General features: G+C 44.9%; 1 protein-coding gene across 1 annotated transcript in view; it reads right to left on the bottom strand.

The window, feature by feature from the left end:
• EPAS1 (endothelial PAS domain protein 1) overlaps positions 1–19373 on the bottom strand; it is a 158766-nt gene that overhangs the window by 6111 nt on the left and 133282 nt on the right. Inside the window, exons 8-14 of the mRNA XM_006125477.4 lie at positions 9977–10124; positions 9037–9245; positions 8446–8636; positions 7060–7170; positions 1739–2226; positions 335–458; positions 115–232 (exon numbers count right to left, since the gene is read on the bottom strand). Coding sequence (XP_006125539.1) covers positions 115–232; positions 335–458; positions 1739–2226; positions 7060–7170; positions 8446–8636; positions 9037–9245; positions 9977–10124 — 1389 coding nt within the window. The remainder of the gene's footprint in view (positions 1–114; positions 233–334; positions 459–1738; positions 2227–7059; positions 7171–8445; positions 8637–9036; positions 9246–9976; positions 10125–19373) is intronic.

The following is a 19373-nucleotide window of genomic DNA, read 5'->3' on the forward strand; positions in this document are numbered from 1 at the left end:
TGGCATGAATGTGGCAAACATTATGATAATTCCTGCACAGAGTCTTTGTTTCTAGTGAAACTATACTAAAATAATATCTAAAAATGAACACGACACAATTAATGTATGTCTTACCAGTAAGGACACTTGTGCTGAGGGACTTCTTTTCAGTAACCAATGAACAATTTTCACCTTTGAGAATTTTCATCCTTTTCCACATTAAATGAGACGGGTTAATCGTTGACAAATCTGCCTATAGTTGATAAAGGAACCAGAACCAGACATAAGTAATCAAATGAAAAACCTCTGTAACGGTTGTCTTTTGAATTGTCTAAATTTTCTTGTAACAAATTACCCCCGTCCGTTGTTGAAATATTTGTTCCTCATAATCCATCTGTCGCTTCAGTTTCAAACTGTTGGCGAGAGCAGTTCTTGCAGGGTTTATATCTATGCCATGTTGCTCAAAACTGTCCAGTGACCTGACAAGAAAATACCTTTCCTTGAGTTTGCAAATAAATAAGACTATTTGTGTCCGAGTGGAACAGGCTGGACGGCAACTGCAAAATTTTTCTTGTACACTTAACTCAGTTGTCACCACCCTGGTTGTCATAATGTTTAGAAACTTTCAATAACAAGTATTAATAAAAGTCTGTTAATTCAGCACTTCATAGTCTAACATTAATTTGTGAATCAAAATATTGTATAAATTAGTAGGTCAAATTTTTATCAGGGGTTAACCTGCTCTCCATTTTTGCAGGCACAATTATGGGTAAACATGTTAGTTTTGCTGGACAAACATTTAACTCTGTGATCACATAGACAAAAAGGTTGGCAACTGCATACAATTAATTGATCCTGCAGATATAAAACTGTATGTGCACACTCTCCTGAGATAGTTACAATTTTTTAAAAATTAAAACACACCATTTTTGTATATCTATAAAAGTATTAACAACAACCCTGAAGCGCTTGGATGACTCATCATCTGAGTCCCAAAGAGCTTTACAAAGTTCAGCCAGTGTTTTGATTTCCATGTTATGGTAGGGGAATCTGAGGCATGACATGACTGCTCTGGACCACTGTGCTTCTATCCTGGTTCTACCCTATGCTCATCATGGTAGTAATACATGTTCCTAAGCTGTATTTACAATCTGAAATGTAAGGATGATTTCTGTTAAACAGCACGCTTAAGATTATAATGAAGCTATTTATCTACAGTATATATGCAGCTCCCAATCACTGCAGTCTCTGAGTACATCAGTCTTTAATGTATTTGCCCTCCCACCACCTCTATGAGATAAGGAAGTGCTATTATCTCCATTTTACAGATGGGGAATGGAGGCTCAAGAGTCTTGCCCAATGTCTCTACGGCAAAGCAGGGAACGGAATCCAGCCCTCTGGCTACCCTAAAACCACTGGGCCATCCTTCTCCTTGTCCTCCCAAGTCTGTTCCTGACACTGCGTACAGTAATGCATCTATGCAAAACTGTGCTCTGGTTTGGTGATAGACATGTAAGTTTGCACAAAAACACACAAATGCACTGATGATGATGGTGGTGGAAAAGCAGCCCAATCCTACTCCCCTTCAAGTCAATGGAAGAGCAAAACTGTTGACTTCAAAGGACAGCAGAATTGGGTTCCTAATATTCCATTCATTTGTTGAAACAAATTATTCCAGCAGAGCGAGCAAACAGACCTTTTCAGGGTTTGCAGCACGCGCTCTCAACGAGAGGTACAATAATACCTTGCACAGATTTACCTTTTCTTATATAAGGACACGTTGGGAGAGTGAACTGGTGGCCCCGATGAGGAACTTGCTAAGGACCCATAGTATTTATCCATGAGTCTCCACTTAGTAGGAACATACTGTAATGGTGGATCAGGTGGCCACTGGGTGCCTGGTCTTCCAACCATTGAAGCCAGTGGAGTGCTGCCTCGCACATGGTATGGTGGCAGTGATGACTTGCTATTACTACTGTTGAAGAACACAGATGACAGAGGTCCATGATTAGGATTTGTGTTTTTATTTGAAATCTGTTGGCAGTATTTCTCCAAGAGGAACTCATTCTGAGAGATAGGAGCAAGGGGCTGGAAAATGGCACTCATGCTTCTTAAACTCTGCTGGGTGTTCGGCGCATTTTCAGGGAGAGGGCGCTCTTCTTGGCAGATTGGGCTCAGCTGGAAATCTTCACCATCCATGGGAATGTAAGGAGCCAGGGTTTCAAGGTCCAGCTCATTGAAATCAGTCTGTACAAATTAATAATAATAAAAAAGCCCAGAGGTTATTAAGATGCTAATAACATGTCAGTGAATGTGTATATTGAATATAAAATTTCAGTGAATGCAAGAGTGAAGAATCATTATACCTGCTGTATAGCTAAGAGTTACATGAATTTACTTAAATGAAATTCTGAAAGTGGCAGACACCTATTTAAAGATGCATGTCATTCCCATATTGAAATGCCTCTTTCCATGAATTCTACACTTGTTTCCAATACTGTTGGAGATAAGGCTGCAGGGCAGATGAGAAACAGGCAGGAGGACTGAAAATTGTGATATGCACACCAGCAAACACTCCCTTATGCACAGCACTTTCTGAAGGCTGATGTCCAAATGCAACATGAGCAGATGTTCCACTGGACTTTGAATAACTTTGTCACTTTAAGTGCATGGCGTACAATTCATCTTCAAATCACTCCTGACTAATGGAAAATAAGTTATTCTGAATCTAATTGCACAGAAAATGTATATCAAAACCACAAAAGAAAAGACATTAAACTGTTTGCAGGACAATGGCTCTTTCATTTCTGTATTTTTCAGTGGGGGGTGTTTATTGCACTTAAATGCTGCATCTTCCATGTGAAAGAAACTGAACCTAGAAGCAGGAAGCAAGCACACTTCCCATCCACCCAGAGCAGCAAATCACTCTCCTTCTATTTCAATCAAAGCAGCAGTCCCAGATTTAGCCCTTAGAGGCCCCAGGTCCACAGGGAGGATTCAGATGACCAGCAGCTACCGGAACTGCAAGCAAGGCAGAAAGGTTTCATGCACCCTTGAAGTCATCTGAGCAAGCTTACGTTCAATTGATGCTGGTAAAAAAATCTTGCTATGGTGCTTACACAGGCAGCGTCTGCAGTCACAAGTTGCTAACAAAAGCATAGAGAAATTTATTCTGAAGAGGTCTCAGATCTTTTATTTGGAAAGCCATTTTCACTCAGTTTCTATGTCTTTTTTATAGTTATGAACCCAGAAAGGAAGAAGGCAAGTAGAATGAAAACACAAATAATGCCATGGAGGAGGGGAGAAGCGTGTTACACGTGATATGTGCACTTTCCTGTCCCCTCCTTGTTACTTGAGCATGTCACCTTTGTGTATTTCCCTGTTGCTCTGGAAAGAATGTTTCCTGGTTGCCTATCAGGCCAGCTGGAATTGTTTATTATTATTGTTGCTCTATCTAGTCTAAGTCAGTATTCAGTGTTCTGAAAAGCCATTTTTCACTGTTTAATTGAATGGTATAGCCCAGTGTTTCTCAACCAGTGGTATAAGTACCCTTAGGGGTACTCAAGAGACGTCTGGAGGGTATGTCAACACAACTGAAATGTGGAGAAAACGGAATTTTTGTTTTAAGTTTTACAGCGCTATATTATTTTTGTACTTTTTACACCCAAAAATTTAATCGCCCACCTGACTACGATTAAGTTGTTTAAACAAGTGTGTTGCAATGGTAGAAAAAATGCTGTATGTACACTGAAATGTACACTGAAAACTGTAGGTATTGGGGGATACTTATAATTTTTTTTAAAAGGGGTACTTTATAAAAAAAGTTTGAGAAACACTGGTGTAGCCCTAGGCCAAAAGGGCTGCCAAATGGCAAGGGCCAGTTGTCCCAGGGCCTGATGATTGCTCCAGGCCTTTTACATTGCCACTGGAGCCCTGCACAGTGCTGGCTGGATGTGCTGAGGGCTCAGTGGGGGAGGCACGGTACAACCGGCTCGTAGGTTTACCCTTTTGACTGCTCCAACAGCAGGAGTTTGGATCACTTCTGCTGTGCCTATCTCAGTTTGTTTAGCCCTCAAGTGTTAACCTAGATTTTAAGCAGTAGCTGAAAGAGGGTATGTCTACACTACAAAGTTAATTCAAACTAACAGACGTTAGTTCGAATTAACTTTAATAGGCGCTACACATACAAACTGCTAGTTCGAACTTAATTCAAACTAGCAGTGCGCTTAATTCGAACTAGGTAAACCTCATTCCACGAGGACTAACGCCTAGTTCGAATTAGCTAGTTCGAATTAAGGGCTGTATAGCCACTTTATTCGAACTAGTGGGAGGCTAGCCCTCCCCAGCTTGCCCTGGTGGCCACTCTGGGCACCACCAGGGAAACTCTTCTGCCCTCCTCCCAGCCCCGGAGCCCTTAAAGGGGCACGGGCTGGCTACGGTGTCCGTGCCAGGTGCAAGCCTGCCAGCACCCAGCCAGCAGACCCTGCAACTGGCACGGCACGAACCAGCCACCCGCTGCCACCCAGCCCTCCGCCTCTACCCGGGACCAGGCAAGTGGCTCCCAGGAGCCTGCCAAGGGCTGCAAGAGGTGGGCGCCTGCCTGGTCTAGTGCTGAGATCGTGGACCTCATCCACGACCTCCGCACTAGGCACAAGAAAGTGGCCGTCTAGGGCAGGATAGCTGCCAGCCTGGCCACCCAGGAGCAGGTTTGCATGAAAATCAAGATGGTCCACTGAGACCCCCGACTCTGAGCCCTGAGCTTAGAACGGCCGTACTGGGTCAGACCAAAGGTCCATCTAGCCCAGTAGCCTGTCTGCCGACAGCGGCCAACACCAGCTACCCTGGAGGGAATGGACCGAAGACAATGACCAAGCCATTTGTCTCGTGCCATCCATCTCCAGCCTTCCAAAACAGAGGCCAGGGACACCATTTCTACCCCGTGGCTAATAGCACTCGATGGACCCAGCCCCCATGAATTTATCTAACTTATCTTTAAACTCTGTTATAGTTCTAGCCTTCACAGCAAGGAGTTCCACAGGTTTACTATTTGCGTTGCGAAGAAGAACTTTCTTTTATTAGTTTGAAGCCTGCTACCCATTCATTTCATTTGGTGTCCTCTAGTCCTTCTATTATGGGAACTAATGAAGAACTTTTCTTTATGCACCCTCTCCACACCACTCATGCTTTTATAGACCTCTATCATATCCCCCCTCAGTCTCCTCTTTTCTAAGCTGAAAAGTCCCAGTCTCTTTAGCCTCTCTTCATATGGGACCTGTTCCAAGCCCCTTATCATTTTAGTTGCCCTCCCCTATCCCACCCTCTCTCTTCCCCTCTCCCACCTCCTTTTCCCAGTCTCCCTGAGTTTTGTTCAATAAAGAAAGTTTCTATTTTTGAACACGTGTCCTTTATTTTGTACATCAGGAAGGAGGACTAGGGAGGGGGAAGTGGAAGGGGGTGAGGGAGGAATGGGGTACGAGCCCCTGATGGGGAGGACTGGGGTGGCTCTGCGGGCTCCTCGGGGTGGAAGATCTCCTGCAGCCCTCCGATTGACCCCCCCCCCAGATGGCAGCTTGCGGCAAGTGCAGCCAGGCTGATGGCCGAGTGCTGTGATGTGCCGAGTGTGGGCATTCCAAGCCAGGACTGCTTTGCTGTCCCTCATCGAGTTAGACAAGCGAGCGGGGAACCCTGAGAACGGTCTGTCCGGGGTGGGGGTCGGGTCCCTTTAACCACAGCCCTCAGCGAGCCTGAGACAGCAGCTCCACGCTCTAAGTCCTAATCTGATGCCCTGCCGGCACTGCTTCCGGCCAGCCTTAACCTCAGTTCAGGGTCCACTCAATGTGGGCATGCTAGTTCGAATTAGCAAAACGCTAATTCGAACTAGTTTTTAGGTCTAGATGCACTAGTTCGAATTAACTAATTCGAATTAAGTTAGTTCGAATTACTGCTGTAGTGTAGACATACCCAGAATGACAGATTATTATAGCACTTACATTATATAACAGGAGTGGGGTACCTTTTTTGGGTTGGGGGCTGCTGACCCACAGAAACATCAGTCGATGGCTGCACACAAGTGACAAGCAAAGTGAGAAGTCCCTGAGGGTATGTCTACACTACCCCCCTAGTTCGAACTAGGGGGGTAATGTATGCATACCGAACTTGCTAATGAAGCCCGGGATTTTAATTTCCCGGGCTTCATTAGCATAAAGCCGGTGCCGCCATTTTTAAAAGCCGGCTAGTGCGAACCCCGTGCCGCGCGGCTACACGCGGCACGGGCTAGATAGTTCGGACTAGCAAGCCATTCCGAACTATCTGTACGCCTCGTAGCCATTCGTAGTTTGTGGAACAAGGAGTACAGATAGCCATTCATGGAACGAGGCGTACAGATAGTTCGGAATGGCTTGCTAGTCCGAACTATCTAGCCCGTGCCGTGTGTAGCCGCGCGGCACGGGGTTCGCACTAGCCAGCTTTTAAAAATGGCGGCGCCGGCTTTATGCTAATGAAGCCCGGGAAATTCAAATCCCGGGCTTCATTAGCAAGTTCGGTATGCATACATTACCCCCCTAGTTCGAACTAGGGGGGTAGTGTAGACATACCCCGACTGAGAAGACACTTCCCTCACATTCCCCTTGCACAGCTGGGGGGGGGGGCTGGGCCAGTAGATTTTGTGTGCTCTAGCCATGTGGGTGGGTGGCAGAGGGCTGGAATGCCAGTGTGGGCTCCCCAATGTCGGGGAGGGAGAAATCCCTGAGCCTCAGGGGCTGGATCCAGGCAAGCTGGGGTCGGATGCTACCCCTGTTATGTAACTTCCTCTAGCAATGTTGAATTCCAGATGGAGCCCTGCACGCACAGGATCTGAAGGAGATGCAGTAAATCAGCCAGCTTTGCAGCACAGCCCCTTTCCATTCATCTCCATACTCTTTCTGGGCTACACTGGCCCTCTCTGGATCTTCTTGAGGAATGGGGATGGTGAGCAGCACTGAGAACTAAGTGCCATATTACAATAGAATTGTCATCCATAGTAATGGTTATGGTGGAACTGCTTCACAGCTGGTGGGCAAGAAAATACCATTGTTCTCTCACCTGGGAGTTGCACTGGTTCTTTGACTCAGTGTCCATAGCAAAGAGCTTCTCAATCATCTCAATCTTAAGATCTTCATCTAAGGAGCTGTAACAGTCTCCTGGGCTGCTTGGCTGCACAGGAATAAAAAAAGAACTGCTTTAAGAAGCAGCTAGATACTCATAGCACTGGCTTCTGAGCTGATGCTCTCAGTGCATGGTGCTGTACAGTAATGAACATCAGCTATGCAAAACAAACAAAACTGAATCTACAGCATCCCTGCAAAGCAAACATTTTACATGCTAATAAACACATGCTATTCACCCACTGAATACTACTTGCATCACTAAAAATGGTGAAAAGTGTTGCATGCAATAATGACAGAAATCATCTGCCTTAAGGATATAGAGTTACTACTTCTGATACATTGCAAAAATAACTTGAGATATCCTCTGTTAACTCTCTCTGAGGAGGAAAGGGGTAAGCATGGGCTCAAGCTTTCCTCTTCCAGGGTATACGAATTAAATGAGGCATCCTCCAGGAATGGCCCGTCGGCTATGCTAAGCCAGCTCTTTCCAATGTCTAGGGCTAATTATGCAAGTTTAATCATGTGTTTCAGTCAGTGCATCATCCTGCTTAGTTCAGAAAAAACCAAGTTTTTGGTTAGTGACTATACAAATGAACAAATAGCAAACAGCAGCAGTTCACTGAGGCCCAGCACAGAAAATCATAGAATCATAGACTCCTAGAGTTCAAAGAGACCTCAGGAGGTCATCAAGTCCAGCCCAAAGCAGGACCAACCCCAACTAAATCCTCCCAGACAGGGCTTTGTCAAGCCAGGACTTAAAAACCTCTATGGATGGAGATTCCACCACCTCCCTAGGTAACCCATTCCAGTGCTTCACTACCCTCCTAGTGAAATTCTGTCATTTTGTTCTGTCATTTGGGAGGGAGAGGAAATCCATGGTATCAGTCTCTGAAGTCTGATGTGCCAGGACCGGTATATGTGCCAGTAATTGGGAACCATTGAAATATGGCCACAGCTTCTACCTAATGAACAAATGAAGATGCTATGCCAGGATTTTGTTAGAGATATAAATAATGGCTGCACTATCTTATGGCAGCCTTTTATTGGCCAATCTACCTAGAAGTAGTGGTGGCTTGATCTAGGTGCTATAAGTAAGGCTTGGTATTGGGAGTAAGCCCCCATTTATTATCCTCATTATGTTATTCAATGTGTATTCAGTACAATGCATGTATAGTTGCCTTGGTCAGTTCATAAATATGAAGATTACACCACTATTACACACATATTGATAGGAGCCACATACAAAACATCACACCCCATTTATTTATCTTGCAGTTTGTAGATTAGATAATTTAACTTTCAATTCAAAGGCCTTTCTTACCGTTGAACAACTGCTGTTACTACTTGCACTTGGAGTGCTGCTGCCTGGTGCAACTTGGGGCATTGTAAATGATGGCATGGTCATCGTTTCACTTTGGGAAGTATGAGACTTCACTTCCCCTGGCCACTGTTTGTTTAGAGTCAAAACAGCAGCTTTGTTGTAGATAGAAGCTTCCTCAAACTTCTGTGTCCCTGAACAGACAAGATTGACAAGTTCTTTCAACCTGACCATTGTGTTGTGCTATGACACAATACAGCTATTTACAGAAAGAAAGAAAGAAAGAAAGAAAGAAAGAAAGAAAGAAAGAAAGAAAAGAGCCCTCCCCCCCCAATCGCCATGGCAATACAACTGTGCATGTTTCACATTTTAAGGTTTTAGTTAAATCGGGGAAAAAACAGGCCTGATTGTCATCTGATCTGGCTCACAGAAATTGTACATTGGTGTGAGTTCTGACTTCTGTAGAGTCACACCTGATTTGCTCAAGTGAAAGGGAGGGCAAGATCAGTCCCACAGAGATTCTTTGCATTTGTTAAAGCAAGAAATATCTTGTGGTTATTTTTAGTGCATGCTGCTTGATGCTACAACACTAACCAAAATCCAATGAAATAATGGCATCGCCAGGTGTGGGTGCCAATTGAGCAAGCTCCTCAGGTTCTTCCTTCAGTTTTGTGAACAAGAAGTCACTCTTCTCAGTCACTGGGACCCCATTATCAAAAATAGTGTTCATTGTCAGCAGGTGAGGCTTAAAAAGTGATTCCGTCTGGTCCATTGAGAACACAATGTCATTCTTCTCAATTTCACTAACAAAACAGTAGCTCTGTTAGATATTTTGCACTCTAAAACAAAGTCAGCATATAAACAGTTAACAAACTGTTGCAACTTTAAACACCAAGGCCAGCATTGTCAAAACTCCCACTAATTTTGGGTGCCTACCATCAGACAACTGGGCCTGATTTCCAGAGTTGCTGAGCACCCACAACTTAATGTAAAACAAAGCGAAGCTGCAGTTGCAATTTTGGGGGATAATTAACCACTGTCACACCCATTTTATAAGAGTGTAATTAATACAGTAATGACCCAGCCCTGTTTCACTCAACAGGATTGCAGATTTTGGTGGAAATCTATGACCACAATATTTAATTTTGCCAAAAGAAGATCACTTGCTGGTCTTGCTGAGGAAAACTGGTTCTTCCTGGTGCTATTTATAAGAGATTATACTTAAAATGTTTTTCTCCACCTGGTAACAAGCAATTAAGTCCAAATCTTCCATGCATGTTTTATATCTGGCCCTGTCAACAGATTAGAAAGTCTACTGCATGCAAATAAAAGCCTTCTGCAGGCATAGGTCAATAGGTTTTGTATCAGATAGACATTATTAAAAGAAAATATCCAACAATTGTGTTTGATCTATCTTGCTTGGCAAAGTTGGTTTCAGAATATCAGAGTAAAATACATCTTACAAAAATTCAACAAAGTGCCTTTGTTTATAGCACAGATTTCATAAACACGTCTGGGGTTCTATATAACTTACCTTAGAACATAGTTGACACAGACAATGCACTGAGGTTGTAGGTTCCGTGTATTATAAATGACAGTTCCTTGAGTCTCCAGCCATACATATCCACCATGCTTTGCAAGCATTCGGTACTGGCCAGTTACTATTTGACCTTTGGCACACACTATCAAATGGAACACAATATAAACAATGTAGCAGCATTTATAAGAATGCAAGATATAAATGTAGCACTCTGCTTAAACCTGTAAAACTATGCTTGAATTCTAGTAATGTAAAATGACAGTGCTGTAAATAAAGGCATTTAATGATAAACATCTGATTATCTTATTTTTTAAGTGTAAATGTTAAGGTCAAAATTTTCAACAGTGGCCACTGCTTCCGGGAACTCAACATGCAAGGGCTCAAATTAGGTGCCCAAAATCAGTGGCTACTAATTGCATTGGTATTTATAGACTAGTCCATAGCTAAGAACAGGTGCCTAAACTTAGGCTCCTCTGACCATACTTAAGCATATAAAGAAGTGAACTGATTTTCAAAAGAGCTGAACATCAATCAGGTGTCTATGGGTATGTCTACACTTGCACCCTAGTTCGAACTAGGGATGCAAATGCAGGCATTCAAAATTGCTAATGAAGTGGGGATTAAAATATCCCGCACTTCATTAGCATGATTTCGCTGGCGCGCTAGTTCAAGTCACAACCAAAGCCCTTGGTTCGAACTAACGTTACTCCTCAAAAAATGAACCAAGAGGGTTGGTTCGAACTACCGCCTCCCGGCACACGCTTTCTGGTTCGGGTCAGCTGTGATTAAATCCCCACTTCATTAGCAATTTCAAATGCCTGCATTTGCATCCCTAGTTCGAACTAGGGTAAAAGTGTAGACATACCCTATGAAAGGAGCCCAACATTAGGCTACCCTTTTAAAAAACTGTTAGAGAAAAGAAACTGCTCCCTCAGTAAAAAAAGTTTGGCCAGGCCGCTCTTGCTATAGTGGGCTGCAGTACTCCTTGGGAGAAACCGGCCGCACCCTTCCTGCATACCATTGCCTTTGAAAAAGGGAAGGTGTGAAAAGGGAAATATAGCCTCAGACTCTCCCACCCGTCACCTTGGCGTGAGAACTGCGGGGCTTACCTGGTCGCATGAAACCTGCACAGTTTTGACCCAACCCCTGGGACACAGACCCCCCACTTGGTGACCATTGGGCCATATATGGTAATATGCAAGCACAGGAAAGTGATGTGCAGATTTGGGGATAAATACCCATCGCACAGTTCGCTCTAGGAGGTCTTCGCAACACACGTACCACTGTGCGTGTGCCTTCTCGTATACTTCAAAGTGCTGCCGGTCTGATCAACCGACCAGCCACCTCCCCTGACTCTTGGGCATAACCAAGGCCTTCGCAACCAAACCGATATCTGTGAAATGTTCCGTGTGCTGTGTAAGTTGGTATGTATGATTTGATTTTTTCTTGTTGTATAAGCTTAGTGTTGTAGTTGTTTTGGGTAGTACATAGAGTTTGTAGTTATCACAGTTATTTAATTAGTGTAGCTGGATATTGTTAGAATAAAGACTATTCCCCTTGCCATTCCCATCCTTATATTTCTTACACGTTTAACTAGAAATCGTAAAATAAATATAATAAATACTGTACATTCATTATTAACACAGTCTATTAAAAATCTTAGAATAAATACTATAAATTTGTCCACCTGGTTCTGTCCTTCCCCCCTTGGGTATGCACCATCGGACCTGTGATTCTTGCGACAAAAACCTTAGCCAAACTTTTATATATATTTTCTTTCCTCGTTGCCTGGGAATCTATGATATCAGCTCCAGATATACATTCCTGATCTATGTTCTTACTGCTGCAAACAAGGAGGCATGGTGTTACTATGCTGACACTGATCTTACAGCAAAAATCTGTTCCCTCTAAGCTAAGCAACATCACAGTTTCACAGGTGATTAATGAGCAGCATCCAGTGGGAGCCATGAGCCTCTGACTGTATGGGCCTGATTAATCATCTGTGAAATTTTGCTGCTGCTCAGCTTTAGAGGGAATACTGATGAGTAGTACTGTTGTGTTCAATAGAGAGAATGAAGCATTGAATTGTTCTGCCTTTTTTGGCTGTTTGAGCTGTGTAACTGTTATTATTGGGGGGATAGCTCAGTGGTTTGAGCATTAGCTTGCTAAATCCAGGGTTGTGAGTTCAATCCTTAAAGAGGCATATGAGGCAAAAATCTGTCAGGGATGGTACTTGGTCTTGCTATGAAGGCAGGGGACTAGACTTGATCACTTTTCAAGGTTAGCTCTATGAGATAGGCAGGCTCCATTATTTCTTTGTAATATTTCCTTTTAACCTGCCAGTCTCCAGCTAAGACTTAGTTGAAGGTCAAACAATACTGACTGGACAATGTAATATGTTCATGTAACACTTGGGGTTACACAGAAGCTAGAATCGATCTTTGTGCAGCAGCAATTTGGACAGAAAAAGTACAGTTCAGATTTAAGTTTGATTTGGATATTGTACAGATAAGTTTTAGTTATCTCCTAAATACGATAGATAAATAGCACTCAGAGATAAGCAAGATGTTTCAGTGTAGTATTCTTGGCATTTGAGAATTTAAGGTTTTAGGATGCTTTATTAAATTATCAACTTTCCATTTTTCTCAAAGCAGCTAATATGGACTGTATTTCCCATTCAAGTAATAGCCTTTCTCCCAGCTGACATTAACTTTCTATTTATGTTAATGTTAATTATAATGTAATCCATAGTAGCACATAAGCACTTACAGTGGGAGTAAAGTTTGCACAATCAGGCTCTTTTGGCAAAATTTCCCCTTTTAAGAAGCTTTTAATTTTAAACATTTTTATTGCAATTAAACTAATGTATTAAAGACCAGTTTTAGTTGGACACGATTCTACAGTCTTTGCATAAGAAAGATTCCATGTACATGGCCATTGTAGCACAAGTCTCATTAAGTTTATAAAATAAAACAAGGGTGACATTCAGGTGTATAATCTGTTTGATTTCATTGAATGATAAGCACATAAGTGCCTTTGTGAATCCCACTCTAAGGGTATGTCTACACTACAAAGTTAATTTGAAATAACAGCCATTATTTCAAATTACTTTAATAGCGTCTACACAGGCAAATCACTATTTCGAATTTAATTCGAACTAGTGGAGCCCTTAATTTGAATTTGGTAAACCTCATTCTACGAGGAGTAACATCAAATTTGAAATAGCTATTTCGAATTAAGTGCTGTGTAGACACTTAATTCGAAATAGGGGGCCTCTAGCCCTTCCCAAGGAGCTCTAGTGGCCACTCTGGGCACAACCAGAAAAACTTATTCTCCTCTCCCCCAGCCCTGGAGCCATTAAAGGGGTAGACCCTGGACACAGTGCCTGTGCCAGCTCCAAGCCTGCCAGCCCAGAGCCAGCAGTGGCCACCAGGGCCCCTGACCCAGTGGACCAAAACATGAGCCAGCAAGCCACTGACAGCCAGCCCTCCACCGCTCCCCAGGAGCAGTCTGCCAGCTCCCAGGAACCTGACAGGGGCTGGAGAAGGCGGGCACCTTCCTGGTCCATGGTGGAGATCATGGACCTTATTCAGGTTTGGGGAGGATGCCCCCAATGTCCATGATCTCCACATGTGAACCCAGGAGCAGGTTAGCATGAAAGTCAAGTTGTTCCAGTAAGACCCCCAACTCTGATCCTTGAGCTTCCCCTCCCTCTTCTTCCCCTTGCTTCCCCCTTCCAGCTCCCTCCTCCCAGGTTTCTCCCTCCCCTCTCTCACCCTCTCTTTTCCCCCCTCCCACCTCCTTTTCCCAGTCTCCCCAGAGGTTCATTCCCCCCCCCCCAGTTTTGTTCAATAAACCCAGTTTCTATTTTTGAACATACGTGTATTTTCTTTGACATCAGGAAGGGGGGCTAGGGAGGGGTAAGTGGAAGGACGTGAGGGAGGAATGGGGCACAAGCCCCCAGTGGGGAGGACCGGGGAGGCTCTGAGGGATCCTCGGGGTAGACACTCTCCTTCAGTGCCTTCTGGATCCTGACAGCCCCCTGATGTACCCTCCGGATGGCAGCCTGCAGCAAGTGCTGCCGAGCTGATGGCAACAACCCCACGAGACGTACCGGTGTGCCCAGGGGCAGCTCTGGCTCCATGTGGCCGAGTGCTGTGGTGTCCCAAGTGCAGGCACTCAGGGCACTCCAAGACAGGACTGCTTTGCTGTCCTTCATCGAGGTAGACAAGCAAGCGGGGAACCCTGAGAACTGTCTGTTTGGGGTGGGGGTAGGGTCCGTTTAAGCACAGAGTTCAGTTAACCTCAGGCAGCAGCCCCACACACTAAGTCCTAAATTGATGCCCTGCTGGCACTGGTTCCGGCCAGCCTTAACTTCGGTTCAGGGTCCACTCAGTGTGGACATGCTATTTTGAAATAGCAAAATGCTATTTCAAAATAGTTTTTGTGTATAGATGCGTTATTTTGAATTAGCTCAATTCAAATTAACTATTTTGAATTAAGTTAATTCGAAATAGTACTGTAGTGTAGACATACCCTAAGTGTTTGTAGTGTTTTTCTTGCTGTCGCTAAAGTTTCTTTCCTAGGAATATCTCATCATCCTTCAATTAATTTATTCAGATTTTTTAAAATTTAGATAAAATATTAGATTGGTTTTGATTAAATGTGTGGAACAAAAATCCAAAGGTTTTGACTTTAGTACGTTTTAGTGACTGTTGTGCTCTGCTTGTGAAGCATAATTACATTGGCTTCCTAATCATCAGCTCTTCTAAGTGTGCCTGTTACATTACAGGAAAGCTTTTTATTGCTTTCATCTTCTTCCTCCCCCCTACAAAGAACATCATGTTCTGATGCAAAGAATGACAGAATGTTTTCTTAGGAGAAATACTGTAAATTACTAACGCACTTGAATTTTGTCTTTTAGTTATCTAGCCATATGCTTTCAGTTAGTCTTTCAAGTTCTTAGCACGCTAAAAGTTTAGCATATTTTATTTAAATACATTACTAAAATATCACATCTCTATTTGGGTATGTCTACACTGCAAAGTTAATTCGAAATAACAGCCATTATTTCAAATTAACTTTAATAGCGTCTATACATGCAAACCACTATTTCGAATTTAATTCTAACTAGTGGAGCCCTTAATTCGAATTTGGTAAACCTCATTCTACGAGGAGTAACACCAAATTCAAAATAGCTATTTCGAATTAAGTGCTGTGTAGACACTTAATTCGAGAAAGGGGGCCTCCAGCCCTTCCCAGGGAGCCCTGGTGGCCACTCTGGGCACAACCAGAAAAACTTACTCTCCTCTTCTCCAGTTCTCCAGCCCTGGAGCCATTAAAGGGGTAGACCCTGGACACAGTGCCTGTGCCAGCTCCAAGCCTGCCAGCCCAGAGCCAACAGTGGCCACCAGGGCCCCTGACCCAGTGGCCCCAAAATGTGAGCCAGCAAGCCACTGGCAGACAGCCCACCACCGCTCCCCAGGAGCAGTCTGCTAGCTCCTAGGAGCCTGACAGGGGCTGGAGAAGGCAGGCACCTTCCTGGTCCATGGTGCAGATCATGGACCTTATTCAGGTTTGGGGGGATGCCAATGTCCATGATCTCCGCACTAGACGGAGGAACGCGGCCGTCTATGGTAGGATAGCTGCCAGCCTGGCCACCAAAGGCCACATGCAAACCCAGGAACAGGTTAGCATGAAAATCAAGTTGTTCCAGTAAGACCCCCAACCCTGAGCCCTGAGCTTCCCCTCCCTCTTCTTCCCCTTGCTTCCCCCTTCCAGCTCCCTCCTCCCACGTTTCCCCCTTCCCTCTCGCACCCTCTCTCTTCCCCTCTCCTATCTCCTTTTCCCAGTCTCCCCAGATAAATAGTTTGTGTGTATAGATGTATTATTTCAAATTAGCTTAATTCAAATTAACCATTTCAAATTAAGTTAATTTGAAATAGCGCTGTAGACATATCCTTTCATGCTCCATTAATAAGATCATCACACTGAAAAAAAACCCAACCATCTTATCTTCAGTTACTTTTTGTTGCCTTTAATGTTTTCCAAAGCGTTTTTTTATTTGCTGTCATACATTTGAAATAGATTAAAAGTATGATATAATTGGCTTGGCTTGTCAAACTTCTGTGCACTTCCCATTGACATGTCCCAGATGGCCAGACCCAGTTCCCCAGGGAGGTCAATGGCAAAATTCCCATTGTCTTTAATGGGAACAAGATCTGGCCCTAAATAGAAATAGTTATTGAATACCAATGGCTTGGCTGAAAAATATAGCTCTGCAGAAAATCTTTTATGCAAAGACAAAGATTTTCATCTTTGTTTGTCTGGGCAGGTTGTGAACTCTCCATCTCTGGAGATATTTAAGAGCAGGTTAGATAGACATCTATCAGGGATGGTCTATCTAGATGGTGCTTGGTCCTGCTGTGAGGGCAGGAGACTGGACTCGATGACCTCTCGAGGTCCCTTCCAGTTCTAGTGTTCTATGATTCTATGATCTCTTTCTTACATAACTGGTAAGAGAGTGGGCATGTTAAACCCTACCAAATTAAATTCTAATCTTGCATTTGATGACACTAATTTTAAGTCTTATACTGGGTATGAAGTCATCTTTGTAGGTAAGTACACAAACAATACTATGGTTTGTTTCAGCACAGGGTTGTTACCTCATCTAAAAACAACATTACTGTATGGAAAACTTATATCTGCAGTGTTGTTCATTGACCAGTAAATCAGGGGAGTAGTTCCATTTCTATCTTAAAGGATCATTTTAGGTTTCCTCATTCAACCTTCTATACCGTAGTAGTGGGTTGCCTTCTTGTAGTGAAAAATAAACCCTGCTCTAGAATTTGATTCTTTTCATTTTTGATAATGTTACATTATTATTGTCACTGATATATGCAAAATCAATGAGTATAAAAAAAGCATAGAGCAAGGACGAACAACCAGGAAGAGTGGGTGGGCCGCATGAGTGGCCCTCCTTCACCTCAGTGGGCTGCAGCAGCCCACAGCCCACTGGGGTTCCACCTGTGGCCCCAAGGCTTCCCTGTCTGTCCCACTCCCCGATGTGTCTCTTGTGCACTGGGGCACCAGAGCCCTGCACTTACCTGCTCTTCCCCCTCCCAGCACTTTCAGAGCATGTGAATCGCCTGATTTGCGCTCTGTCCCCGCTCCTCCCCATCCTTCTCAGACCTAGAACACTGAAAATAGCTGATTTGCAGTATACCAGCTCTTGGGAGGGCGGGGGAAGAGCAGGGACGGAGTGTGAATCAGGCAATTCACGGCGCCTATGAAAGTGCTGGGAGGGCGAGGAGGTATAGAAGTGCAGAGCTTTGGTGCCCCTGAGCATGAGAGATGTGTGGGGGAGAAGGGCAGCCAGGGGGTACATGGGCTGCAGGTCAATGTTCCCTCTAAGTTTTTCTATCCATGAGCAGAGTGAGTTTTGTGATAAGCACTGAGATTGAGGTCATGTGTGCCTGTGTGTAAGTGTGCCACCGTGGTGTCTGCCAGTTACTAACAAAAATCCGAAGTATAATCTGTATATTTTTAAAATGCTATGGATGAAAGAATGCGAAAATACGGGATAATTAGCAAGGTGCATGAATTTAAACATTTATTTAATATGAAATCATACAAAAGAAAATGAATACTGCAACATTTTCAGTAGCCACGTGGTATCTTATTAAAAAGGTGTCTGCTCTTGTTTTCTTTGCCAGGAAAGTAGAGTGAAAGTAGAGTTGAATGCATTGGGGCCTGAACTGCCAGAGACTGGGTGGGCTGTTGGGATAGATATTTTAAATAGGGTTGCCAGGTGTCTGGTTTTCTACCAGACAGTCCGGTATCTGTCCGGTAGAAAAATTCAGAAAATACCGGACATGTGGGAGCCGCTCCCCCCGCCCGGCTTCTGCACGTGACCAGAGGCTCCCAGTGCCAATCGCAGCCCCACCTCTCAGCGAAGAGCCTCTGGTTGCATGCAGAAACCGGGCGGGGGGAGCGGCTCCCAGCCCTGCCCCTGCCCGGCTTCTGCTCGCACCTAAAGGCGAAGGACTCCGGCTGTGGCCAATGGCTGCGCCCCCCTCCCATGGCCAGGTCTGCTTCCTGTCCCCCTTCCTCTGGGCCCCCCTCTCCTCCCATCCAGCCCTGCAGCCCCCCCCAACTCTGCTTCCCGGCCCCCCCCCTTCCTCCCATCTAGCCCCTCGGCCCCCGACCCTCCTCCCGCCAGGTCTGTTTCCTGCCCCCCTTCCTCCGAGCCCCTTTCTCCTCCCATTCAGCCCCACTGCCCCTGACCCCCCCCAGCTCTGCTTCCCGGCCCCCCCCTCCTCCCGGCCAGCCCCGCGGCCCCTGGACACTCCCCTGCCAGCTCTGCTTCCCGCCCCCCCTCCACCTGTCCAACCCCGTGGCCTCCGGACCCCCCCTCCACCAGTTCTGCTTCCTGCCCAGCCCACCTCCCAGCCAGCCACACCCCCTTCCAGCCGGGTGCCCCCCGCCCCGATCAAGTGTGTCCATTTTTTTGGTGAGCTCTAACTGGCAACCCTAATTTTAAATGGTTTAAAATTTAAAATGGTTTTCAACTACTGGCAAAATGTCAATTAGTGGGCTCACTTCTGAACAACTTTTGTGCATGTGTTGCTCCTTGTTACCCAAGAAACAGGATTTTTAAAAATAGTTCGGTTCTGTTTACATATCTCAAGTCTTTCAGACAATTCACTTTGCAGTCACCAAAGCTGGTGGGATTCAGCTCTGGGGAAAGATTGAGGAATGAAATCCTTCTGCATATTTTATTCATTTATTTTTATTTCTGTACCTAAGCAATGGGTGGACAGCAAGCTTCAGCATTTTAGCACCAAGTTAGCAGAGTCTCATTCTCAGATCTGGATTGCTCTCTCTCTTTTATGGGTGCTTCCTCCCTTGGACTCTGATCAACAGCCAAGCAGCTGGAGTTACCTAGGGGAAGGGGAAGGAGTGAAGGGGACAGGGAGGTGGCACTTTTCTCAAAGCAGCCTCGCATCTGGGAGGGCTTCTGGACGGGAGGGTAAAGGGGACAGGGAGCTTCCCCAGCTTTTTCCAAAGCAGCCCAGCACATGGCATTGCCTGGGAGGCAGTGAGCAGGAGAAGGAGCAGATGCTTTTATTCAAAAGCAGCCCAGCATATGGAACTGCCAGAGGGGAGTGGGCAGAGGGGACAGGGAGCTGCACCTGCTCAAAAGGAAAACAGACCATCACCTGGGGCTGCCTGGGAGAGGCAGGAGAGGAGGGGTGCTGCTTCTGTTTGCAGGCTCAGTCATTGACAGCAGCTGGGGCGGGCTGAGAAGGAGGAGGTGCCTTCTACAGGCAGTCAGTAATCACAGCTAGAGCTGCCTGAGAGAGAATTAGATTCCCAGAGTCACTCTCCC

This window comes from Pelodiscus sinensis, chromosome 3, assembly GCF_049634645.1.
Source record: "Pelodiscus sinensis isolate JC-2024 chromosome 3, ASM4963464v1, whole genome shotgun sequence".
Taxonomy (NCBI): Eukaryota; Metazoa; Chordata; order Testudines; family Trionychidae; genus Pelodiscus; species Pelodiscus sinensis.